The sequence below is a fragment of the Vespula pensylvanica genome, chromosome 20 (assembly GCF_014466175.1).
Source record: "Vespula pensylvanica isolate Volc-1 chromosome 20, ASM1446617v1, whole genome shotgun sequence".
NCBI lineage: Eukaryota > Metazoa > Arthropoda > Insecta > Hymenoptera > Vespidae > Vespula > Vespula pensylvanica.
The window spans coordinates 1,522,470-1,547,889 of NC_057704.1; the positions used below are offsets into that span (position 1 = coordinate 1,522,470).

General features: G+C 31.0%; 5 protein-coding genes and 1 long non-coding RNA gene across 19 annotated transcripts in view; 3 read left to right on the plus strand and 3 right to left on the minus strand.

Moving 5' to 3' along the window:
* Positions 1 to 581: 581 nt before the first annotated feature.
* Positions 582 to 2,144, plus strand: LOC122636132 (malignant T-cell-amplified sequence 1 homolog). Of its 2 annotated transcripts, none has more exons than XM_043827075.1 (6): positions 582 to 963; positions 1,042 to 1,194; positions 1,281 to 1,381; positions 1,477 to 1,610; positions 1,783 to 1,872; positions 1,978 to 2,144. In XM_043827075.1, the coding sequence occupies exons 1-6, from the start codon at positions 953 to 955 to the stop codon at positions 1,990 to 1,992; spliced, it is 504 nt and encodes a 167-aa protein (XP_043683010.1). In that variant the 5' UTR covers positions 582 to 952; the 3' UTR covers positions 1,993 to 2,144. The 2 variants fall into 2 exon arrangements, with proteins under 2 accessions (XP_043683010.1, XP_043683009.1); XM_043827074.1 differs by having other exon boundaries at positions 611 to 963; positions 1,805 to 1,872.
* Positions 1,674 to 7,003, minus strand: LOC122636130 (extensin). Its single transcript, XM_043827063.1, has 11 exons — positions 6,880 to 7,003; positions 6,470 to 6,757; positions 6,321 to 6,367; positions 6,166 to 6,246; positions 5,875 to 6,081; positions 5,679 to 5,763; positions 5,469 to 5,591; positions 5,236 to 5,408; positions 5,065 to 5,166; positions 4,411 to 4,599; positions 1,674 to 4,344 (listed from the first exon to the last, which is right to left on the minus strand). The coding sequence occupies exons 2-11, from the start codon at positions 6,531 to 6,533 to the stop codon at positions 2,341 to 2,343; spliced, it is 3,075 nt and encodes a 1,024-aa protein (XP_043682998.1). The 5' UTR covers positions 6,534 to 6,757; positions 6,880 to 7,003; the 3' UTR covers positions 1,674 to 2,340.
* A 189-nt stretch (positions 7,004 to 7,192) lies between these two features.
* On the plus strand, positions 7,193 to 12,039 carry LOC122636107 (protein sarah). 7 transcript variants are annotated; one of them, XM_043827016.1, is made up of 5 exons: positions 7,193 to 7,429; positions 8,806 to 9,072; positions 9,165 to 9,354; positions 9,491 to 9,643; positions 9,818 to 12,039. In XM_043827016.1, the coding sequence occupies exons 1-5, from the start codon at positions 7,388 to 7,390 to the stop codon at positions 9,940 to 9,942; spliced, it is 777 nt and encodes a 258-aa protein (XP_043682951.1). In that variant the 5' UTR covers positions 7,193 to 7,387; the 3' UTR covers positions 9,943 to 12,039. The 7 variants fall into 7 exon arrangements, with proteins under 7 accessions (XP_043682951.1, XP_043682953.1, XP_043682957.1 ...); XM_043827018.1 differs by having other exon boundaries at positions 7,197 to 7,429; positions 8,801 to 9,072; XM_043827022.1 differs by lacking the exon at positions 7,193 to 7,429 and adding an exon at positions 7,477 to 7,493.
* A 48-nt stretch (positions 12,040 to 12,087) lies between these two features.
* LOC122636106 (cullin-5) lies at positions 12,088 to 17,314 on the minus strand. Its single transcript, XM_043827015.1, has 11 exons — positions 17,164 to 17,314; positions 16,442 to 16,651; positions 16,138 to 16,317; positions 15,901 to 16,042; positions 15,455 to 15,769; positions 14,875 to 15,347; positions 14,527 to 14,790; positions 14,257 to 14,412; positions 13,420 to 13,700; positions 13,158 to 13,281; positions 12,088 to 13,040 (listed from the first exon to the last, which is right to left on the minus strand). Exons 1-11 carry the CDS (start codon positions 17,179 to 17,181, stop codon positions 12,846 to 12,848), a joined length of 2,358 nt encoding a protein of 785 aa, XP_043682950.1. The 5' UTR covers positions 17,182 to 17,314; the 3' UTR covers positions 12,088 to 12,845.
* Positions 17,315 to 18,288: 974 nt separating this feature from the next.
* The window catches only part of LOC122636102 (A disintegrin and metalloproteinase with thrombospondin motifs 18), a 71,497-nt gene continuing 64,365 nt past the window's right edge, over positions 18,289 to 25,420 (minus strand). For 6 of the 7 annotated variants that reach the window (XM_043827004.1, XM_043827007.1, XM_043827008.1 and 3 more), the window contains 12 exons: positions 25,108 to 25,382; positions 23,788 to 23,934; positions 22,848 to 22,998; positions 22,642 to 22,731; positions 22,053 to 22,368; positions 21,738 to 21,865; positions 21,326 to 21,573; positions 21,099 to 21,216; positions 20,679 to 20,941; positions 19,577 to 20,091; positions 19,043 to 19,216; positions 18,289 to 18,973 (listed from right to left, as the gene is read on the minus strand). In XM_043827004.1, coding sequence (XP_043682939.1) covers positions 18,819 to 18,973; positions 19,043 to 19,216; positions 19,577 to 20,091; positions 20,679 to 20,941; positions 21,099 to 21,216; positions 21,326 to 21,573; positions 21,738 to 21,865; positions 22,053 to 22,368; positions 22,642 to 22,731; positions 22,848 to 22,998; positions 23,788 to 23,934; positions 25,108 to 25,382 — 2,580 coding nt within the window. In that variant the 3' untranslated portion in view covers positions 18,289 to 18,818. Of the gene's footprint in view, positions 18,974 to 19,042; positions 19,217 to 19,562; positions 20,092 to 20,678; positions 20,942 to 21,098; positions 21,217 to 21,325; positions 21,574 to 21,737; positions 21,866 to 22,052; positions 22,369 to 22,641; positions 22,732 to 22,847; positions 22,999 to 23,787; positions 23,935 to 25,107; positions 25,383 to 25,420 lie in introns of those variants that run through there. The other variant, XM_043827009.1, reaches the window with a different exon arrangement.
* On the plus strand, positions 20,024 to 25,211 carry LOC122636109. Its single transcript, XR_006328870.1, has 4 exons — positions 20,024 to 20,109; positions 21,034 to 21,278; positions 22,857 to 22,943; positions 25,097 to 25,211. It is a non-coding gene; the product is annotated as an uncharacterized LOC122636109 (long non-coding RNA).

Consider the following 25,420-nt stretch of genomic DNA (forward strand, 5'->3'; position numbering starts at 1 on the left):
TTAATCGTGCCTTAATATTAATTGACTGCCAGACAGTATATATGATAATTATAAGGTGTATATATATATATATAATATTAGTTTTACTATAGATTTAATTCTTGTATAATGGAAAAGAGATAAAATACATATATATATATATATCTTTTTTACTAATTCAGATCAAAAAATGATCGATAGAGGTTAACGAAGGTAAGAACTCTGAGCGCTTATCTTCATTTGTTTCTTATCAATGCAATACGTTTTTTACAATACTTATAATCAATTGTGAATTTGATAAAAAATTTATAATAGTAATCTTTTGTTTAAAATTTTTTCAACTTTTTTTTTTTTGTATATAGTTACGCATGAATTATAATGTTTTATAAAAACAACTGAAGTATGTATTGGGAGAGAAAAAAAAATCTAAATTAACCTATTCGAATCTCTCGATCAATTATTTTGATTTTTCATAATTTATTTATACGTTATTTAAATGGCGAGTATAGATTCTAATCGAAAAAAAAAAAAAAAAAAAAAAAATATGCGGAAAGTATGCTGCTGTTACTAATAATATTTTTTGAAATTTTCTTAAGTATATAACGTGTTATTTGAAAATCGTTTACTATAATTTTAGTTTATAAATTTCGCGCGCGTGTTCATACTTCTGTCAACATTGTTAAATTGGTTATCACATATTGTTATTTTGTCTTCGCAAAGAATATTGAGTCATTTATTTAATCGAATATTTGAAAAACGTAGAAAACATATTTTTATTTCGTTGGTACTGATAGTATAGTAGTGTAGTAGTTACGTCCCCAACGTAAGGTCGAGGAAGCGTTCTCTCTGAAACAGTTTCGGCAAAAAAATTTAAGATAATTGGTATTTATTATACTTTATTCGAATAATAAGTATTAAAAAAAAAATTAGGGTATATTCTATAAAAAATTGTATTTTTTACTAACGAGGAAAGATGTTTAAAAAGTACGTATACATCAGTACATAACCTTACTCGCATGTTCGTGAACATATTCGTTTATTTTTATTTGTTATTACGAATAGATTCGATGAAAAGGATAGTGTTTCCGGTATACAGCAATTAAAATCGTCCGTTCAGAAAGGAATACGTTCGAAACTCTTGGATTTATATCCACATTTAGAAAGTCATGTAGATACTATCATTCCAAAGAAGGATGCATTTAGAATTGTTAAGTGGTAAGATTTTTCATAAAGATATATTATTTCATAAATTTGTATATTGATAAATATAAATTAACAAAGGTACAATGTTTCGATCATAGTCATGATCACATAGAAATTATAGTCAATGCAGCAGGAGAACTTTTATTCTTTCGACAACGTGAAGGTCCATGGATGCCTACATTAAGGTTATTACACAAATGTAAGATAATTTGATATCAGAGTATTTATATTATTAAACATTCAAAAGATGAGTACTCTGTTAAATGGTTATTGTAAGTTTTTTAATCTTTTAAGATCCGTTCTTTTTACCAATGGAACAAGTCGATAAAGGAGCAATCAGATTTGTACTTAGCGGTGCAAATATTATGTGTCCAGGTTTAACATCAAAAGGTGCAAAAATGACACCTGTAGAGAAGGGAACTGTTGTTGTATCCTTATATATAAGATAATATAGGTTATTTAATAGTAAATATTTTACAACCAAAAATTGGTAGTTTGAATGGCATATTTTGTTTCTTTTTGAATCAAAATCGCACGAATTTTTATTTATAATCTTGATGATCGGTATAAATTTAACACTTTTACCCATAAAATATTAAGTATGAACTTAATAAGCAACTAGGCAGTTATGGCAGAAGGGAAGCAGCATGCTTTAGCAGTGGGTGTAACTACTCTATCAACAGAAGATATGTAAGTAGTGATCTGGTTCTGCATCATTATTTTGGATTAAGGATTTATATTTTTTTTTGCCATCATATTTATGTCAACATGACTATATTAAAATACGATTTACAGAGCCAAAGTGAATAAAGGAGTAGGAATCGAAAATTGTCATTATTTGAATGATGGATTATGGCAAATGAAGCCTGTGAAGTAAGAGGAAAATATTATAATAAGCATCCAAATTGTGTATCAATAAGATTTACATATTATATGAATAAACTCGTTGTTTTTAAATATAATCTTGTATTGTAGACCGTCATAGCAATTTACAATAGATGATCAAAAGATTACATATTTTTATTATACAAATTATATAATCTATTATGTTTATTTTTATGTTATGTTTACTTAAGTGTGCCATTTTTTATAATGAAAGCATGAAAATGGATAAGGAAATGAAAGAAATAAAAAAAGAAAATAAGAGGAAAATACGCTTTACACAGAGCCTGATTTCATATCAGTAGAAGTTTCCTGACTGTCAGGAGCAGTACTACGTTCACTTTCACAATGACCTGACGCTGGAGAATAGGATGAATTATTACTATCGGGAGTAGAACCAGAAGTAGTACCTGAACCAGATACACTGTTATTAGCTGCATTACTTTCTCCTACAGTATGAGGGGATTGTGGATGATAATGCGGACTGTGTGGACTATGAGGACTGTGTGTATGAGGACGGCTCATAGTATGTGGCGAATACTGAGAATATGGTTGATGATAATAGGGATGAGCGTATTGGGGATAAGGTTGATGATATGGTTGCTGTTGTGAATAAGTATAAGAAGGATGCGGAGGTCTTGGGGCAAGCGGCACGTTTTGTGGCTGTGGGCCAGGTCCTGGTTGATATTGTTGACCATATCCTTGATTAGGTGGTATTATAGGTGATGTATGTGGATTAGTTACTGGTCCTTGAGGAGGAAGGACCTGTGTTCCTTGCGTTCCTTGAGACGTTTGATGAGGCGACATAGTATGGTTAGATAGCATTCCTTGTTGATGAGGATTGTGTAAGGGGGGTGCAGGTGAAGATACTGGAGGTATGTTCGGTATGTTTTGAGTTGCGCTTACTGTCACTGGTACAGAAGCGCTAGTAGTGTTAGATTGCTGTTGTTGCGAAGATGTCGGCGGTGCTGTTTGTTGATGCGATTGCTGTTGATGAGATTGAGATGGTGATTGTTGATGAGATTGAGGTGGCGGTGGATGAGGTTGCGGCGAAGGTTGCGGATGGGATTGAGGTGGTAGTTGTTGGTGAGACTGAGGTGGAGGTTGATGAGATGGAGGGGGTGGCTGTTGATGAGATTGAGGTGGTGGTTGTTGATGTGGCTGAGGTGGTGGTGGCTGATGAGTTTGAGGTGACGGTTGTGGATGGAACTGAGGTGGTGGCTGCTGATGAGATTGAGGTGGCGGTGGTTGCTGATGGGATTGAGGTGGTGGTTGATGAGATTGAGGTGGTGGTTGCTGATGAGATTGAGGCGGTGGTTGCTGCTGTGGCTGTGAAGGTGGTTGCTGATGAGGTTGAGGTGTTGGTTGTTGATGAGTTTGAGGAGGTGGTGGTTGATGAGTTTGAGATGGCGGTTGTGGATGGGACTGAGGTGGTGGTGGTTGTTGATGAGTTTGGGATGGTGGTTGTGGGTGGGGCTGAGGTGGTGGTGGCTGATGAGTTTGAGGTGGTGGTTGTGGATGGGACTGAGGTGGTGGTTGTGGATGAGGTTGAGGTGGAGGTGGTTGCTGATGAGATTGAGGTGGAGGTTGTGGATGAGTCTGTGGATGAGTTTGAGATGGAGGATGTTGATGAGATTGCGGCGGAGGTTGCTGTTGCGGCTGCGAAGGTGGTTGTTGATGAGATTGAGGCGTTGCTTGCTGATGAGTTTGAGGGGTTGGTTGTTGATGGGTTTGAGGTGGTGGCTGTTGATGAGTTTGAGGCGCTGACTGTTGATGTGACTGTGGTGGCGATTGTTGATGAGACTGGGCAGGTGGTTGTTGGTGTTGCTGCTGCTGTTGCTGTTGTTGATGATGCTGTTGTTGTTGATGCTGTTGCTGTTGATGCTGTTGTTGTTGATGCTGTTGCTGTTGATGCTGTTGTTGATGGTGTTGCTGTTGCTGCGGTTGTGTTGGTACTAGCGATATTGATGGCGGCAATGACGCTGATTGCTGCTGCTGCTGTTGTTGGTGTTGTTGCTGTTGTTGCGGTATCAAGGACATTGATGGTGGTGGCGTTGGTTGTTGCTGCTGCTGTTGCTGTGGTGGTTGTTGAATTGGAGTAACAGATACACAATACATATTAGAATTAGATCCATGTTGATTTATCGGTTGATTTCCTTGTACAGTAGGAGATTCCGATTTTGTTTCAACATATGGAGGTGATGAATTTTCTTTCTTTATTTCATTATTAGATTTCTCAAAACCATTGGTCTTTTTATCGATTGCATCATTTTCAGAAGCCTACAAAATATATACATAAAAAATTTAATGTACTATCGCTAAAATATACGAAACATTAAAACTTACCTCAGACGGGGGTTCGTCATTAAGAGAAGCTGGAGTTGGAGTAGGAGTAGAATTTGGTGTAGATTCATTTGATGCAGGACCATCAGATCGATTTTCCTCCGACCCTCTTAATCTTTCTCTCCTAAGTACTTCGTATTGTCGTTCTACCATTTTATTAAATGTTTCTTCATCTACTGCTGGTTTGCAATGCTGTAATAAATGTTTTCATTAAAGCTGTTCTAAACCAATGGTGTCCGATCCGTGGCCCAGTAGTGCAAGCAATGTGATCCAGCAAAAATTTTTTATTAGCTTCAATCGATGATTGCTCATTGTGGTGATCAAAAATAATAGTTTTATATACAAAAAATAAAGAAACCGATAGCGATAGAAGTCAAGCGAACGTGAATGATGCTACAAGGCTTTTTATATACTTTATACATGAAAGTATTTTTTGTTGAGAAGATAGAGTGATTAAAAAAATCAACCAAAAGAAAAAGGAATTTTGTATTATTATATACATTTACTATATTTTATTTTTTATTTTTTATATACGGCCCAAATAAATTTCTTTTCACTTAATACGACCCAGGCAGTCAGAAAGGTTGGACACCATTAGTCTAAATATTTCATAATATCAGTTTATGTTTATCAATTAATATAAAAATGAACATTTACTTTTTTCAATTCCTCTTGAAATATTTCACTTGTTTCAATAAATTTTCTTTTCTTTGCTTCAAATTTTTCTTCGATTTGTTGTAATTCTGCTTCCAGTTTTTTCTGAAATTATTTGCTTTGATAAATAAAATATAGATCATAAAAAAATAGTAATTACATTTCATTTATTACCTGATGCATAGTTAAAGATTGTACTTGACGGCGTAGGACTTGCATTCTTTGAGTCGTAACAACAGAACGGACGTCAGGAACAACAGTATCACTGAAGATCTCATTAATAAGGCGATGATTTCTTGTATAGCGAGAATACGCCACATGTTTTACAGAATATCCATCATCTTGATCTGAAAGTTATAAGAGTATCTCACACAAATTCTTATCATATCAATATGTATCGAACATACCATCATCATCTTCTGCAGGTAAAATATCAATTCTTCTATCTTGTGCAGCTTGACTTTTACTACTTCCAGAAGAACGTTCATGACTTTCTCGATCGTCATTATTTTGTTGAGCAGCACATAACGCTGTATTACATATAAGATAAAATTATAAAATTTTTTATCAAATTAAATATCAATTACATATATTTTAATCATATATGTATAACCAACCTGATTTTCCTCTGTTCTTAGCAGCAATGTAAGCCAAATATGCTGGAGAATTATGATAAGTCTTTAAACTTTTTTCGTATTCTACCTAAATTATAAAATTTAGAAATTATATGTAATGTATATATATATATATATATACATATACAAATATTATGAAATATATATATGATATATATGATATAAAAACATAAAACACCTTTTCAGCTTCGTATTCCTCTATAAATTCTGTTTTATCTTCTTCTGGCAAATCTCTCCACATTTGACCTATAATTTTACCTATTTCCCAAAGTTTCAATTCTGGATTTTGAGCTTTTACTTGATCCCATACTTTCCTGCTATATCTCATATATGGCATAAGAGGTTTTTCAGGTGGTTTGGGTGGTTTTGGCATCCGTGAATCTGCCTATTTATCCGTAATACAAAAGTATTACTTTCTCAATATTTTAATAATAATTTTTTTTTTATAAAATCTATAACGTTTACTCACATTTGTATTTTTTCCTACTTTTTGAGGTGTGAATCCTGGATGACTATGAGGAGTTTGTATAAAAGGACTTTGCGTATCCTTCTAAAATAATATAAAAATTTCATTAGAACTCTTATTAAATGAAAATAATAAAACATATCATACTCGACACTTACACTGCTATTCGAACTACTGCTACTTCCACCAGATGCTCTGAGACGCTCTGAATAGAATAACATATTTTTTTTAGATAGATTCATAAAAGAGTATGCAGTGTGATAATATATGAAATAAAATAAACATAAAATCTCTCAATGATACTTACGATTGGACGCAACAACGTTTGACGTAGCCATTGCTACTTGCTTATAATTCGGTGGTAATGCCATTTTGTATTAAAAAAAGCAAAAACTAAGGTAGTTTGTACTTCAGAAAAATTGGATTATATCAAGCACAACAATGCCTTCGCCATTCGAAAATATAACGTAGTTACGTTTTTCTTTTTTCTTTTATTTTTTCAATCCAATTTCAACACGCCACGTAACACGATAAACCGAAATTACTGATGGTCATTCTTTGAAGAAACGTAATCGAATCATCCTTTTCAAAGCCCCTAAAATTTGTTGAATAAATCGATGAAGATGTATCTCACTACGATAAGGCCTTATTACAATTTACGATATAATACGATGGTCTTATAAAAACATTTAAAAAAAACGAAAAATTAATACATACATAGAACATTCCGGCGTCTCTAAATCAAAGAACCCTTCAATAAGGTGGAAGCACCCATCATCAAAGAATTATTTCACTTTTTCACTTTAGTTAGAGCGGTGTCAACCAGAGGCGCTGCGATCGTTTCTCTCTATCTCTTTCTCTCTCTTTCATGTTAAATATATATATATATATATATATATATATATATATATATACATATTATATAGACATCATACATATAGATTAAAAGTATGTAAACGTCCAAAAATCCTCCAATCGTGTACAACCATTGTATTCATAGTACGCAGTAATTGGTTCTTTCATCTGGATTAAGAAAATCCTATCTAACGTAATTGATATATTTCGATGAATTCCTACAACAGGTCATTTTAATTTCAGTTAGGTTGTTTTCACTGTAAGATGTTGTAAAAAATTTTTGAATAAAACGTGTGTTAGGTATTATAAAATACTTCAGAAGAAACAGATATATACGAAGATTTGTGTCCATCTTGGTGTTGTCATTTCTATGGTCACAAATGAAAAAGAGGGTTACGACGATAATAAAATGGTAAATACGATGCGGTGTTAAGATCAGTTAAGATCGTCGGCGAAACTTTGTGGATTTAATTAATGTCATTATTTATTTTGTACACACTCCGTAAAGGAGGAAAGTATTTATGTAATATTAATTGAAACGCGACAAAAGAGAGAGAGAGTGAGAGTGGGGGGGGAGAGAGAGGGAGAGAGAGAAAGAGAGGGAGAGAAAGAGAGGGAGAGAGAGAGAGAGAGAGAGATTAGTATTAAAGTTACTCGACATAGGAATTTCTACATTTTAAAAACAGGCAAGATCCAGTTGCATATTGTCAACCGCATAAAGAATTTTTATTATGATTTTTATGTAAATTTATGTTTTCAAAATTATCGAAACTACGTTCACTAGAATAATTAATGATGAATTTTGCAAATTGTTGCAATAAACGCACTCGTGCATGGCTTTATATTATGTTTTATATTTAATCTTATAATTTTTACAGTAATCTATTGTTTTCTTTTATATTGTAAATTCAACTTACTTTCAATCAATAATATAATTTGAAACATTATGTAGAATTTGAAAAATCTCAAAATATTTTTTGTAGTCAACAATCAATCATTACCTAAGTATTATGTTGATGAATAATTTATTCAATAAAATCTGCATTATATATATATATGTATATATGTATATATATGTATATTTGTGTGTGTGTGTGTGTGTGTGTGTGTGTGTGTGTGTGTGTATTGTATATATATATATTTTCATAACAGTATCTTTTATGACAAAAAATCATATGTAAAAGGAAGAATTATACAACATATTATATGTATTCTGTTTTTATTTAACATCACTTTAATCCATTTAATATCAAATATTTTTTATTCTGCATTGCACAAAAGATTTTAAAACAGAGTGCTTTCTTTTATGAAGCAATTTGAAATTTGAATATATTCTAAGTTTTTAATAGAAAATATAAAAAAATAAAATTAAAATATTAATTATTTTTATATTCAAGTCAGTAGTAATAGTTATTTCTATATCAATATAAAGATATAAAGTTACTTTCTATCGTGGAATAACATTATAATAGTGTAATAACAGAATAACAAAGATTTTCCGCTTTACAGTCAATAAAAGAATAAGTCATGGTAAAAGAATAGCAGTCTGTGCAAAATATGCATGCATACGTATTGAAGAATTTAGAAAATTTCAAAAAACATGTCAATATATATGCGTATTCATATATATATATATATATATATATATATATAATTTTTTAAATTAATTTACCAATATTTGTTATACTTTATAATTACACTTTAAGTAAATTTATATATATGTATACATCCAATTGTATAATTATATCATAGGAACATTTGGATATTATTTTATTTGTTAAAGCTTAGGAAGTAACTATGGAGGAGAAAGATAGTACTGATGTATTGGGAGATGAAGAATCTGAAGAGACAGAAAATATAATAATAAATGAAGTTGATGGATTACCTAATTTGCATCCAAATTATGAACAATTGGAACTTGATTTTGAAGGAGAAAAAGGCCATGGTTGTTTGAATTCAAGGTCAATAGATGAATTGGTTCATGATGAAGATTTACCAACATCTGTTATCGTCACAAATGTAGATCCTGGAGTGTTCAAAGTAGATGAATTAAAAGTAATAATATTATTTTATCAGAATTGACTTGCATATAAGCAGTGCATTTTACAATATATTAATATATATAACTTCCATATATCTTTCCGCAGTCCGGAATAGAGAATCTTTTTAAGCAATTTGGAGAAGATGCTACATTCCAATACTTCAAATCATTTAGAAGAATGAGAGTTAACTATAATTCTCCAAGTGCAGCAGCCAGTGCTAGAATACAATTACATCAAACTCATTTTGGTGAAACTGATATTAATTGTTATTTTGCACAACCAGTAACACCAATAGGTATGTACAAGAAATTTAAGAGATCAATAAATTTATGTATTTATACGTACACATAAACAGAAAAATTATCCGCTTCTTACAATCAGTATCATTTAGTACCAATTAGTATTAATTTATAAGATTCATTATTGAACAGATATGGAAGATCAACATCTGCAACCACCAGCTCTTACAAAGCAGTTCCTAATTTCTCCTCCATCGTCTCCACCTGTAGGGTGGGAGCCACGAGAGGAAAATGAACCTTTAGTTAACCATGATTTATTAGCAGCTATAGCAAACTTATCTGCAGGTATTTATATTATCTTCATTGATTATTGTGTTTAATATATTTATTACTAAAATATAAGTAAGAAACAAAGATAGAGAAAGAGAGATAGAGATAGAGATAGAGAGATAGAGAGAAAAGATGGTCTTACTATTTAATAAATCAATGATAATATTATTTATATTATTACCATATCAGGTGGTAGTCATGAGTTACACCCAGGAGGTTCTGGACAACCAGGCATTGTTGTTCACGTATGTGAAACAGAGAATCCTATGAAAAGTGGCCCACGTATTCAACATACACGTTGTCCAGAACATTAATGAAATTTATTTGGATAAACATTACACATAATACACGTCCAATAAATCATTTATCCATCCAAGAAGTAACTATAATAAAAATATCGTACAAAAATGGCAATGAACGTAATTATAATTTATATCAGTATGTTGCAAACTCGTTCTTATTTCTTTTCTTTTTTTTTTTTTTTTTTAATTTTTGTCATTAAAGTTAAATATTAAAGAGTCATTAGTCGGTGAACATGAAAATTCTTATAAAATGTAGGTATTGAATATATAATATTAAAGTTCTAATCAAAATTAAGTACGTAAAACTCTTGTTATATCAATGTAAAAATTCGAAAACACTATAAATGTTATTATAATCACTGTTTAAATGTAGTCTAGAAGTTCTAGACTTATATCAGTTTGAAGTGTTTGTTCTAATTAAATATTTTGATTAATTTTTAGATTATTAAATGCTAATTCGGGCTAAATCAATATATAAAAACGGAAAATGTACAGTTTAAGAATTTTTAAAAATAGGGATTATCCTTAGCAATGAAGAAATTACGTATTATAAAAAATGTTGGTAAAAAACATTGATGTTTCGTGAAACACAAATTTTAGCTAAAAAAAGATTGGATATTAAATCTCTAACATCAAATAATAATTGTATTCTCTGCTGTGTCATGAAAATTACTCTTTATCGCGTATACTTAAAGCTTCTACATTATGCAGTATTAGACAATATGATAATACTGATAAGTATAACAAAAAACAGAGTAATGCTGCATTGATGACTTAAATTGTTCTTCAAATTATCGATGTTCCTTGTATTTTAAAGTATTGCTCATTGTTTTACTTTAATGTTGTGGAAAGCAAATGTTATCATAGTTAGAAGCCTAAAATAATTAATAAAAAATGAAAACGTCAATCTGATCGTAATCTTCACGTTCAGCAGATTCTTTGAGAACATGTTATTCTAATGTAAGTTGTGTTTGTGTGTGAAAGTTAAGGTTCAAATTGTAGTTATGATATTAACATATGATGTACATATACACGTGTGCGTGCGTGCGTGTTATTTTATGAATGAGATAAAACAGATATAAACGATCTTGGATCATTTTGTTTTTTCTATTTGAATGTTAATTTTTTCGAGTATCGATTTTTATGTTTTAATCAGTTAAATTTTTAAAGATTTTTTATAATCAATTGTTAAATGTCATAAGAACAAACTATTATTACATGGAATCAAATTAATAAGAATTAAATATACACACATGCAATTTGAATATCAGTATTACTGTAACATTATGACAGTACTATTTGCATGTGCATATGTATATACTCTATTCTGACTATATGAAATATACACGGGTAAATTGTTTTAATGTTTTACCTAGTAGCATTTTCATCACGGCGATTACAAAACAGGACAAACAATTGTTTTAAGTATGTAAATATAAATACACAAGATATATGCACATGCACATATCTATAGTGTACACGAATACTTACGATACAATGATAAATATCTTTTATATGTGTATACAGCACATAATTTTCGTGATAATATGTATGTCAGAAATCTGATATAACTGGTTTTCGTATTGAAAAATGATTCATTTAGTTTGTCATAACTATGACATACTAAATATATTTTTATTTTATAAATTTTAAGTGTTGATAGTTAATTAAGAACAATGTGCATTTCATTTGAAATTACTTTACAATTAACTAGACTTATATGATAGCATAATGAATAATCGATTTTAAGATTATCCAATGAAAACATTTTTTCATTCACTATAGAACCATAAACCTCGATACTCTTGTAAATACCTATGTATATATATATAATCTATTTATTTCCCGATATGTTACTATGGTATAGAAAATTTATTGAACTCTTCTTTCTGTTTTTTTTCAAAAGTTCATTATCACATCACATTGTGGAAAAAACCTAATGAATAATAAAATCTGTAGTAAGCAAAAATATGTAATTATGTAAATATTTTGAGATTAGATAAAATAAAGATAATATTGCATATATCACAATGTTTTATCTCCTGTAATAAAAAATATAAATATTGTATCGTATCATTACGAAAATAAGAGACGCTATTTAAAATTAAACGTAATGAGTAATTTTTTTAAACAAGTAGGTTTGTAAAATAATCTTGGTCGTTATTTCATAGAAGTCGTATATTCTTACATTCTTCATTAGCTTATTCAAATAATATAAAAGCTTTATACAGGATATTGTTATTTATGTTTACTTAAGTATTTCACGATTTATAAGTTCACAGGGAATAATTTAAGTGATACATTTATACAAAAGATTATAGGCCATTTATTACCTATTTCCAAAGTATTTCAAATTCATTTGTAGAAAAGCGATATTAAAGTTGCCGAAATTAATTGGAAGATAAAATCAAGTTACAAGTTGATTATGTGGGATAAACTAACAAAACGTAGAAATTAATATCTTTCGATCAGCCTGATTTTCTTTTTATATTTATTAATAATAGATTTCATTATGAATAATAATTTATTACAAGGAAGTAAAAACTTTATACACGTTATTTGTGTAACATATTTCAAAGTTTACATAAGAAGTCTAACAAATTATACATATTCATACTTGCTCATAGTATGTTGCTATTAAGATACTTTTATAGATCTTTCTTATATGCTTTACCCCTGTTTCTTCGAATACATGTCCATTGGAGTGATATGACTTCTTATATTATTTGTAATTCCACATAAGATTACTAACCGTCCAATTCTTTTCTTTCGGAGTCCACAAAGAATGTCACGTATCTTTGTATCTTTTACTATCCTCAAGTATACATTTTTGCACGAGGAAAACTCAATTTTTATAAAAATATAATATTAATAATAGAAGTTTGAACAATTTTATATGGATACACATCTCGGTGTTACGCCATATAGACAAATGTATTAATGTCGTCATCGTGTCTACGAATATATTTGTGCTCAATAAGCCATTCAATTTGTTCCTTTATCATCTTTTTACTTGGTAAAAACATATTTTTTAATATATCTACTAATTCAGTTTGTAATTGAGCATTACTAATCTTCTTTCTCATTTTCAAAATCTTGATGATAGCCTCCTATTTGTACAACAAAAATAATACACATATACACACACACACATATATATATATATAAATATTATTAGTGTAACAATTAAAAAAATAATTGTATATGTGCATAAATAATTAATATACCTGAACTCGCAATATTCTCAGTTGTACAATTGATTGATTATCTTCTTCTTTACTCCTTTCTGTTGATAATTGTAATCGACCTATTAAATTTATCTTTCCTCTTTTTTGTAATTTTCCATTTTTTCTGCACAATTAATAAAATGTATCATGTATATTACAGAAAGGAAAAGTATTGAGAGAAATTGATATATCACAGAGAGAACTTAAAAAAAAAAAATATATATATATATAAAAGTGATACAGTAATTCGTTATATACTAACACTATGGCAAATTCTTGATTCACCCAAAATCTTGTATCATTTCCAAAATCTTTTGGACTATATGCGTGTGGTTCTACTAAAAGAAGTTGACGTTTTAATTTTGGAAAAGCGCATAACGACCACAGTGTTCGTCGTAATTCTGGATCGGGAAGTTCAGTAGCTAGACGAAGATTCTCATAAGAAATTTTTTCAAAAGGCCGTTGATTCCAAGCAAATAAAACAGCCATTTGAAATGTAGTGACGTCCACATCGAAGCGACCCACTTGGTTGGAAAATGTTATCTGGAACACCATCCAAATTGGTTGCAAGATGATGCTGAAAATTAGAATCGGGATATTGTACTTTGTGAAATATTACAAAATACCCCTCTTTGTTACTGAATAAATAAAATTTTTTTTGTATTACATAAATTACATAATTTATATATATATATATATATATATATATATATATATATATATATATATAAAAGATATATTAATATATACATAAATTTTATATATATATTAATATATTTAAATAATTAATAGATATAATTAAATCAGTACTTATCGATCTATGAGTATTACATTATTAAAAAAGCAATAAATTTTATTAAACAAAGTTCTTTTATTTAATTTTTTTATATTATTATATAAGTTTATTTAAAATTGAATTAATGAAAAATAAGTGTTTATACTTTAATCTACAATGAATCTGATTTAATAGATCGTAAAAACATATAAAAACGTGATTAGATTTATAAAAGTAAATATGTTTATGCATGGTATATAATATACAGATATTTATACTTTCTGTTCATTTTATTATTTGCTTAGCTCACGTATATATTCTTACCGTGCCATTCGACATATGATGATACCACTGTAACTTTCGTCCACTGTGCTTTTTTTTATAAAATTCTTCAACTTCTGGTATATAATCTTCAAGTTGTAAAGGTAAACTTACAGTTACCCTTTCACTACCTCTAGCCCAGGCACCAGCGTTTAATATCTGTATACAAAAAATTGCGTATTAAGATTTTATTTGTAAGATCGCTTTTAAAATTTGTTCAAAATAAAATTAATCTAGATGTTGTGTCTCAAATATGACAATAAGTACAATCACCTTTATATTTATGCTATCTGCAATGGCAGCACGACATTGTTCTTTAAACTGTTGATTAAGATCTTGAGACACTTTAATATCTTGAAACATTCTGGCTAATTTATTAACATAATCAGCAGGCATGCCGACCTCTCTAAGCCATTCTACCATATTTTCTTCCTTTTCAGAATCTGCTGATGTATCTAGTATGAGCCTTCTTGTTAAATGTGCTTTGTGATAACGCATGAAAACATCTTTATTTTGTACGTACTTTAAAACAAGTAACTGAAATATAATATTAAACGAATTATTTATTAAACAGAATTATTCTAATAAGAAATAAGAACGAAGTTTGCACATTGTACCGACCACATCTCTTAATTTGCTTTCTATCTCATCAGAAGTTAATTTCTTACTTAATGGAGTTTTTCTAAGAAGCATATCACAGTAATTAGCTAACAGTTCTGGACATTTTGATTCTGGTTGTCCATTGTTATTATTATTAGGTTTATTGTTTACAATTGTTGTACCAATGCCAGAACCTTGGCGAGCAGGTAATTCGAGTCTAAAAACTGTAGCATCGTTAACGACAAGTTTGTAAGCTTTGTCTCGTGCGGTAAGGAAACGTGGATCATCATCAAATGCTTCTTTCACTAAAGTGGAAAATCGTCTAAATAGATCTAATAATCTTTCTACATATTTTTCCGAGTCTTGAGTAATAACATCTACAGCTGCCATCATATCCGCTAGTCCTGCACTTGCTATGTGCTCTTCAAGGTTTCTTAACATTGGACCAACACCTTCTGGTACTCTGTCCATTAGTTTTAACATTAATCGAAGTTCTGTAATCATAGATCAAAAGTTAGAAAAATATTTTGATACTGATCGAGATATAAAATCTATATTAAGATATAAAAATGTTGCAGTCATTTAAAAACACAACACCTACTGTCCGTTTGATGATGTTGAATCATTCGCGGACATTCCGCTAGTATAGCTGGTTTAAAAGTTGCTACTAAAACTCTTACGCAACAATCAGTTAAAAGTTGTACGCTTGCACTATTTGGTTCTAAATATTTTTGTGCACGTAGTTCTTCTTCCCTTAATTTAGATTCCGCATAACGCATGTAATTTTCTACTCCATGTAATGACAATTGTTCCGGTGCTTTGACCCAATAAAATGCTTCTGTTGCTTCTATATAGGCAGCTTCAAAATTTTCTCTATAGATCTGTAGTTTATCGGTCGTATTTGAACACAGATTTACTGAAAGCAAACAATATTAATTAATTATTATATTTAATAAAATAATATCGCTATTAAAAGTTCACTTATAAAAGTAATATAAAAAAATATAATCAGAGAAGAGTAATATACATATATATATATATTTATACCATAAGATTCTCTAACACCAATAACCAATTGGGAATCAAATGCTTCCCCATTTCTCTCAGCACGCACTAATCTCATAGCTGAATCTTGAAGTCTTTGTTTAATTTCACCAAATATACTTTGATTCCAACTATCTAACATCAGCTATATTAAAAACATAATATGGTTAAATTATTTAATTCAAATGTACAATACACGATATTCTTATATTTATATATAGATATTATAAAAAATCATACTTTCCTGACGATATCATCTGGCTGATTTCTTTTCGGTACGCTAGAACTAGTTTTTCCAGCGAGATATGTTTCTAATTGTCGAAATGGCGTAGGCAAATAATTGCACTGTGTAAAAAACTTTCTCCATTCAGCTATATATGCTTTTAATAATGCTTGTTCCTCTTGATGTGCTAATACTCTCTATGCGAAGTACAAATTTTAAGAATTTATATATATGTTAAAATTATTATCATTTAGGAAAATATATCATAAGTAGAACGAAAGCATGTTATAATGTTTTTCTTTAAAAATATGATGTTCTTACTTGTTGAGCTTGTTTTATAAAATCCATTATGTCTTCTTTAAGAGCATCACGTAACTTCGTAGGTCCCTTTTCATCCCACATACATACCAAATGAACAGAGTAAAATAAATCTTGCCATTCTGCTTGTGTTACTGGTTCTTGTTTAAGAAGTTTCAATATTATAGGGCGCATACATGGCCATTTATCTTCAAATGTAAATTGAGTCTTATCCTGAAAAATGCATTAATAATTACTAGATTGTATTATTTATTACACTAACATATATTACAAATGTAGTATCAACTTTTTTATCTTCACAATTAAATAAAACAAATAATAAAACTGTATCACACGATTATAATTATTATTAACAATAATATATTTCATATCTCTTGAAAGTATTTCTATCTCTTTTTCTCTTGCTCTCCTAACTTACAATTATTTAATGTTGTTACATTTATATGAACTTTTTGTTCATTGAAAATATAGTTTTTATTTAAAATGCATATCAAATTCTAATATAAATAAACAATACTAAAAATAAATTTAAACCTAAAAATTGACCGTTATTGAACAATACATTTTTGTCTATATTTAAATGTTGCATACGTTTTAAAAAATACAATTCCGCCTTAATAGTATAAAGCATGGTACATTTTAAATAAATATATATACAAGTTAAAAGACAAATCAATAACATGTTTAAACAATTTTTAACTAATATTTATTTAGTGACAACTAACCTTTAACATCGCCGCCATCACAAAATTTTGACATATCCTATGTTTAGTCTAAGTACGCCAATGAACTCGTGCAGTGTTGCAAACTGATTATATTAAAAACTCCTAATCCGTGTTAGTAAAAGGAAAGTGGAAAATTGTAATAGGAGTTGATAAAAAAAGGATAAAAAAATCAATTAATTGAAAAGAATCGAATAACTTGCGAAGTGATATTATTGGTCGATCGATTTTAACGCGATGACATTCAATTCACGTAGATATGTTCTCATCAATAGAACGCATAATCTATGGCGGACACGAACGAATCGTAGTATCGTCTATCTATGTACGTTATATTCATCGGTAGATTTATTTCGTGCCGTCTTCTGAACGTTCTGGATCGTGTAGTTTAATCGATACTAGAATCCTGTGATAAAAGCAAAATGTTTGCTCTCCAGAAGACTGTTGGAAGCGCAAGATTGGCGAAACAGATCGTACAACAGCGAAGAACCGTTGTTGATTTACCTCCTTCCGTCAAAGTATCATTTATTGTAAGTTCTTTTTTATTTCTACCTTGTTATGTAATTTGTTAATTGTCGTTTAAGTATCATTCTTTATCGTTAGATAATATTTATCGACTTTCGTAATTAATATTTTTGGTTAATTCAATCGGAGCAAAATTTTGAAAAAGATAGTAGTTTCGTAAATTTTATTATACGCCATATTGGTTAAGTTAAGTTTAAGCGTTTAATAGATTTCAATATACCGTATATTATTGCGTTGGTAAATTTTTAATAAATATTAATGTTATTATTACAACAATTATTTCTACGATATTATTCTTCTTTCTTTTAGGAAAAGTTACTCGGTGGAGTGGCAATTACCGTCTCGATACTAGGAATACCTACGTATGTTTCGTGTAACATAAAGAATTATAAGAAGAATTAAGATGAGAATGTAATTACATCTATAGTTACAAAGTATCTGCTTTAACGATGCTGTTACTTAGGATTATTGTAAGATAATATATTTAATAATTTAAGAACCATTAAGGTATACCTTTATATTTAAGACAAAGTTCTTTACTTGATTTTCTCCTCCAATTGAATTTAACGCGTTGATACGGAACATCTAATTCTGATGTCATTGTTTTCTTTTATTTTTATTTTTATTGAAATTTCAAGAGAATCATTGAAGACGTTATCAGTTATTATATTCAGAGGGAAATAGTAGTAACGTGTGAAAGGATGCGATATATACATTTGTGATAGGAATAAAAATACAATAACACAAATGTTGATATCGTCTTTTACGACGCGGAGATACGATGATATCATGATATAAAGAATAATTTTTGAAAAAGGATATCAATTTCTCTTTTATTCGTTTTTCCTTAAAACGATTAAGCGTTACAAAATTTCTTAAATGAAATTATAGATGCGGATAAATGGGATCGATGATAAACATTCGTAGATTCGATGATATTTATTTATGATCAGTAAACAATTAAAATCGATCTTTATACGACGTCGAACGTTTGTGCCATTTTATTTGGATAGAAAGCGGAATATGGTGAAAAAAGAAAAGAAAAAATAAAACAAAAAAAAAATAATAATAATAATAAGGCTAACGACGTCGATTTTTATGAGATTATCGAAACATATTATTAGGGACATAAATTATGTTTCAAAAACGTGTCGTCTATTGTGACGAATATGTTGTTTACGTCTTTTCAAACAAGTTGCACAACATTTTTCTCGTACGATCGAGGAAACGTCGCATATCCGTCTGTAAGTGGCACACATCGACGAAGGTATTATACTGTCCTTGCAATCTACGAAGAGAGAAACGAAGATTAATATCATCGATATATATCATTCTCGAATGAAATAAATATAATTACCATTCTTCTCGTTGGTACAATGTTTTCTATAATAACATCGTCTATTACCAATTGGTTTTCTTTCGTAATTACAATCGTCCGACAATAAGTTCGTTGTTCGATCACGACACTCGACTTCCCTGCTTCTTATGCCATATTTTACGAGACAAGTTGCATTGCAGGCTCCCCAAGTCCCTGAGAACATTAAAACGTTATGGAAGAGATTCGCAATATTAATGATTACTACTAATTATAGTACGTTATGTCATAACGATTATATATAAAACTACTTTTCGTCACGAAGACATAAAGTCATAAAAGTCTTTCGGTTTGAGATTATAAGGGATAAGATGTAACGACAATAGTATCGTTGTACGTAATATTAATTGCAGGGAATATTCAACATTTTTTTTTTTTACTATCATGATGTTTTTTTCTTTTTTCAATTACAATCATCCGTGATGGAGAATTTTTTTTTTCTTTTTTTTTTTTTTTTTTTCAAGCGAATGCAGAAGACAACCATCATCATAGTATTACGTACGATTAACACCTTACCGACGATCCACTTTCCCTCGTGACAATCTTCCACGCTGATCGGCTTGTCATCCAAATTACAATCTCCTAGACTCGAACAAGTGACCTTTCTACTTCTTTTTCCGTAAGAACAATGGCTCCATCTTGAAACAATCCACTTAGACTTTGTATTGTACATGGAATTGTTTGGATTCTCATCAAAGACATTGTCGAATTCAAGGATCTCTGGTTCCGCAGTGGTCAGACCATCGACCAACGTGATACCATCGTGATCGTTTGAACTGACATTGTAAAAGGATGCATCTTTGTTTTCCGTGTAGACTATCAAAGGTATTTCCGAGGATAATCCACATGGTGATAAATTTTGACAAGGACCTACTTCCTCCGGTCTCGCGTCCTTGTCGCAATCTTTATCCGGTAAAGCCAGATCTGATCGATCCGTTCCTGTACCCGATGAAACGCACATGACCGATCTTTTACGTAAAGCACCTTCCCCGCAAGTCACAGGACACATTTGCCAAGGACCTACCCACCATCTAAAAAATGGAGGTCAAGTAAGAATACTTTTGTATGCGATTCAATTCTATGAAATATTTTCTTTTATAATCGTTCTTTATACAATTGAGTTAACGCTTTGACGAATGCATTTTTCATCAGATAGATCGTCAAATTGTCGTCAGTTACAAACATTTTTGACGATATTTATTTCACGATTTATAAACGAAGTTTTTAAGATTCCGAGAAATGGTAGAAGAAGTCGTGAAAGATTTCAATTGAAATTTAAAGCTGATAATTAGATATCGGTAGATAATTGCCGGTTAATTTAATTCACGTATACTTAGTTAACTTAACTGTGTTAACAGTCTAAGTCATAGGTGGGCAATTTCTTCTTCGCTGCAGGTCGCACAGCTTTCACCATCGATCAATTCGTTCTTTAATTATTTAAGTATACAATCCATCATTTTATCGCTTCATGTTTACAAAAAAAAAAAAAAATAAAAAATGCAGTTTACGATATAAAGTTGACTGTGAAATAATAAAATCCGAATTTTTCTTACGAAGAGTCACACGCGACCTGCGGCTCGCTAATTGTCCACCTATGATCTAAATTATTCATACAAACCTGGCAGGACAAGGGTTTGAATTACATTCGCGTAATTTAGTTTCTGGCTTAATCGTGACGTTGCAAAAGTGCTCTTCTACCACACCACTTTTTTTTTCCTGGCAAAGAGCTCGAGATGTTTGCGTACCCCCACCGCAGGTTACCGTGCATAACGACCAATCCGAAAATATCCAGACGTATTCTGGCGCACGATCAGGTTCCTTTTTTGGTACTGTGTACTCGTAACGCAGACCAAAATTGCGATAGTGTCCTCTGTAAATTAACTGAAACGATACGATTTTATCGGATATTTCACGATCATTTCTTTTTTCTTTTCGTTTCATTTATCTATTTCTTTTTTTTTACCACGAAAAAGGATAGTTCATCGTCGGATGGAAAGATAGTGGATAAGCTTGTTATTTCAAGGATCATCGTACTCACGTAGACCGCAATATCTTCTTTGATAGGGCCAGGTATTCTGATCTTTTCTCTATCTCGATCACGTTCATAAAGGGCCGGAGTTCCGGCGACTTCGTATTCTCCTGCCAGAGTGATCTGCCTGTCCAATTAGTATCCTGGCGTTAGACTTCAGTTCGAACAAATCTTTATCAGATACAAGTGGTAAGAGATGGATAATTCTTTGTTTTTATCACCGTACACTTACGTACCGTTTTCCATTAAGGAAGTACTTGTCAGACCTTGGTACTCCAATGCCAATGTAGTTTTTACTGTTGCCAACTTCTTCTATTTTAATATTACGTGATCCGGTAGGTACCACGATGACCTCCTTGTATCCAGGACCATCGTTTTTATCGTAGATTCCACTAGTAGTTTCACATTGTGTGCCATCGCCATGACAGATACCGCATCGGTCTTCTGTGGCATCAGAATCAACGGTCCAGTCGCAGCCAACCTTCTGAAAACGAATAAAAATTAACATTGAATCAGTTTTTTAAATTGATTTGTCTTGGCTATATTTTTTGTTTTCTTTTCGAAGGAGAAAGAAAGAAGGAGAGAGAGAGAGAGAGAGAGAGAGAGAGAGAGAGAGAGAGAGAGAAAGGAAGGAGAAAAAATACTGACTCTACATATTCCCGCGATGCACATATCTCGACTACCGACGTTACAGGGCGTACCATCAAGAGCAGCTTCACCCCAAGGAACGATCACGCTTTCGTCTATGTCGGTGCAGTAAAGTTCACACGGTTCGGCTATGATCAAACAATATGAGAAATACATAAATATTGATTATATAGGTTTTATATTAAAAAATCAACTTTGCGAATCAATGTCTGATATAATTTCGACTCGAACTTAATGCTATTTTTTGACATATTTCATACAAGTGTGATCTTGTTTATTTTCATATTAGCACGAATTTATTAGAATTAAACTTACTCTGATCAAAGTAAGGTAACCAAGTGTAATTTTTGCCTTTGTATTCCTTTCCATCGTAATTACTGCACTGGATTGCACGAAAGCTTGGCGTTCCTTCCGAACAAGGCTCCGTGTTGCAAATTTTATATCGGCGTCTTTCGCCGATGCAAAATTTTCCACCATGCACTGGCTCCGGGTGATCGCATTTTCTTTCAATGATCGACACCCCAGCACCGCAACTCCTCGAACATTCACTCCAGGAGCCCCATTCGCCCCAACTGCCGTCGATTGGATGAGGCCGATCGACGATCGGCACACATTTCTGATTTTGGCACCACTGCATCGATAATATTTTAATATATTATCTATTATTATTATTATTATTATTATTATTATTATTATTTATGATACGTTAAAAAAATTAAAAGAAGTTATGAACTAAAAAATGCTATATAATATATTTATAATCCGTATCTTGTAGCACAGTAAATTTTAGTTATACATTTTTATAGTATATATTTTTTGTTTCATTTTAATTATTATAATTATTATCAAAAGAAAATTATCGTAAAAGTAAAAAAATGAAAATAAGTGAGTTTAGAAGACGTACCATATGTTTCCCACAATGGGTTCCAGGTGCAGCTGGGTGTAACATGGTCGTACAGGAACCATCGACGATGCACCATAATTTAGAACAAATCTAGACGAATAATGTTTATATTGTATTACTTATGATATTAATTCGTATTATTCGCTAATTAGTACTACTTTCTTTTAACGAAGAGCTCACGATAATCAGTGTCGGTTACGTTTTACCTCCTGCAGAGGAGAGCAGACCGATGCATCTCTGACGCCAAATTGAAGTCTACATTGATGTTCAGCGTTATACATAGCTCCTGGTGGTAGATCCGGGTAAGCATAATCGTTATCCGCAGGTTCATCTTCTAAGCATTCACCCTTTCCTTGACTAAAATTAATGTTGATAACGAAAATACGAAATACATATTTCTTTTTATCGTTTTCTCAATTATTTGCAATATAAATATTAGCAAGCAATTATGTCAAAGACTGATATGAGAGATCGCAACAAGTCGATATGTTTTTTAGTTTTTAATTTTTGAAATTTTTGTTTGAATTAAAAAATGTCTTGAAACATACTTCAAACTTGTTTGCCTTTAGATATCGTAAATTAAACTTTTGAGAATGTACATATAAATTAAATAAAAAAATGTTCGTTTGATTAAATCAAAATGTATCAATTTACCCCACTGCGGGATAAATTGATACACGTGTAAAATATCTTGATATGACATTTAATAACTAATTTTTATCGTTCAAGATATGTTATTTCAGACAGGTTGCTTATAATATAATTGTAATTATTAGCTATACATACGTATATGCTAACATAAATGAAACAAATATAAGTAAATTTAAACGACAGAGCGAACAATAAAAAATTAATTTCTTTCCAATTCCGAGCTAAATGTACACAGTGTCGAGATAATTTTAATATATCAACTTAGTTCTGTATCAACTTGCTCCGGTTTCTCTCTCTATGATCAATATTTGTTTATTTTCGTTGGATCAAATAATTGTTCAATTTAATTACCAAAATGTCGTCCAAAATTATGAACAGATCTAGAAAAATGTATGGGTTTATGATGCATTAATCATAGAAAAAAAAAAAAAAGATATTGTGTGAATTATCAAATATCAGTTAGACGTACATAATATCAGTAAGTTGGAAACTTACTCCAAAAAATTTGTAATATCTCTTCTGGAACATCTCGACCAAGCGACACCGACTGTGTCCACTTCGAAAGTGGGCGTCATGACGTGCAAAGTATCGCCATCGCGTTTACTGCAACCGATTTTTTCCGTGTCGTGATACATTCCGAAACTAAAAAAAAAAGAAAAAAAAAAAAAAGAAAAAAGGAGAGATAAAATATGTACTACGATTATCGTCCGATAGAACGAAAAAGAAAACGAAATATTTTTGTCTTGTATAACATAAATAAAACGAAGAGGAAACTTATTTTTTTCTTCTTATTATTACATAACATAATAACTATTAGATTAGAAAAGAATCGATGAAAATATTGGGTCTACAAAAAAATTCGTGGCCCTCACTATCAACCAATTGCATATAGTAATTTTATTTTGCATTCAAAATTCTTTTATCAGAACGTTTCAATTATCATAATGAGGTAATACGAAACAAATATAAAAGCAGCTTGCTGAACAACGTCGTGTCAATTAACAAACAATTTCTAATCGTTCGTATAAGTTGGATAATATTCAAAAAATTTCAAAGTGATCAAAGTATGGGAAACAAAAAAGACGATGTGACGTAGCATTTTCCTTGCTTTCACAATTTTTTTTTTTTTTATACAAAATTATAACTGGTGATGAGAAATGAGTGGGTGCTATGTGATAATTCTAAAGGAGGAAAATTGTCGGGTTAACCCCGATGAATCAGCGGTATCAAACCGCAAAACGGTTTACACAAAAAAAAAGGTGTTGTGCGGAACATGAAAGGAATGCTATAACACGAGCTGCTTAAATCCGATGAAACTGTTAATTCTGGCCGATATCAAGAACAATTAATTCGTCCAAGTGATCCTTTTTGTTGCACGACAATGCATGGCTGTATGCGGCAAAAGCCACAACAGATTTGATATATTCCCTTGGGTGAAAACTTTTCCCTCATGCGATATATTGAATCTCTTTTAATTACCATTTGTTTTGGTCACTGTAGCATCATTTGATCGATATCCATTTCAAAACAGCAAAAAACATAGAAGGGATCATTTATTGAGTTTCTTGACTCAAAATCGCCAATTTTTTTCTTTTTTTTTTTTTTTTTTTTAAGAAGGAATTCAAAAATAGTCTGATAGATAAAAAGCGACTGTTTTGAAGAAAAAAATGTACATAATAATAATAATTATTATTATTTTTTGTTTTTTATAAATAAGTAGAAAGTTTATGAAAAAAAAGGCTACGAATTAATTTGTACACCTAATAGATGCTATTGTTTTCTCTTTTTTTTTTCCCTGTTAAAGATCATGCTCACTTATGTCCAAGTTCGTGAGTGATCGTATGTGCGAGGGTGATACCGTTGTCCTCGTTGACGCTACAACTACGATCAGGTTGACACATGCCGGCCACGTGGGCCACTCCTAGGGTGCTGCAAGGTGTATTAGCTCTAGAGCAAATGTCCTCTCTGGTCACGAGAATCGCTACGTCATGGTGATTTGGATGCGAATCGTCTCCTGGATTTAGTTTCTGCTGCCATTTGCAAAAATTGTAGAGAGTCTTGTCCGCGTTCACTGTGATGTCCAGTCCTTGCTGACACAGACAAACACGCATACATGCGTATAACAAAC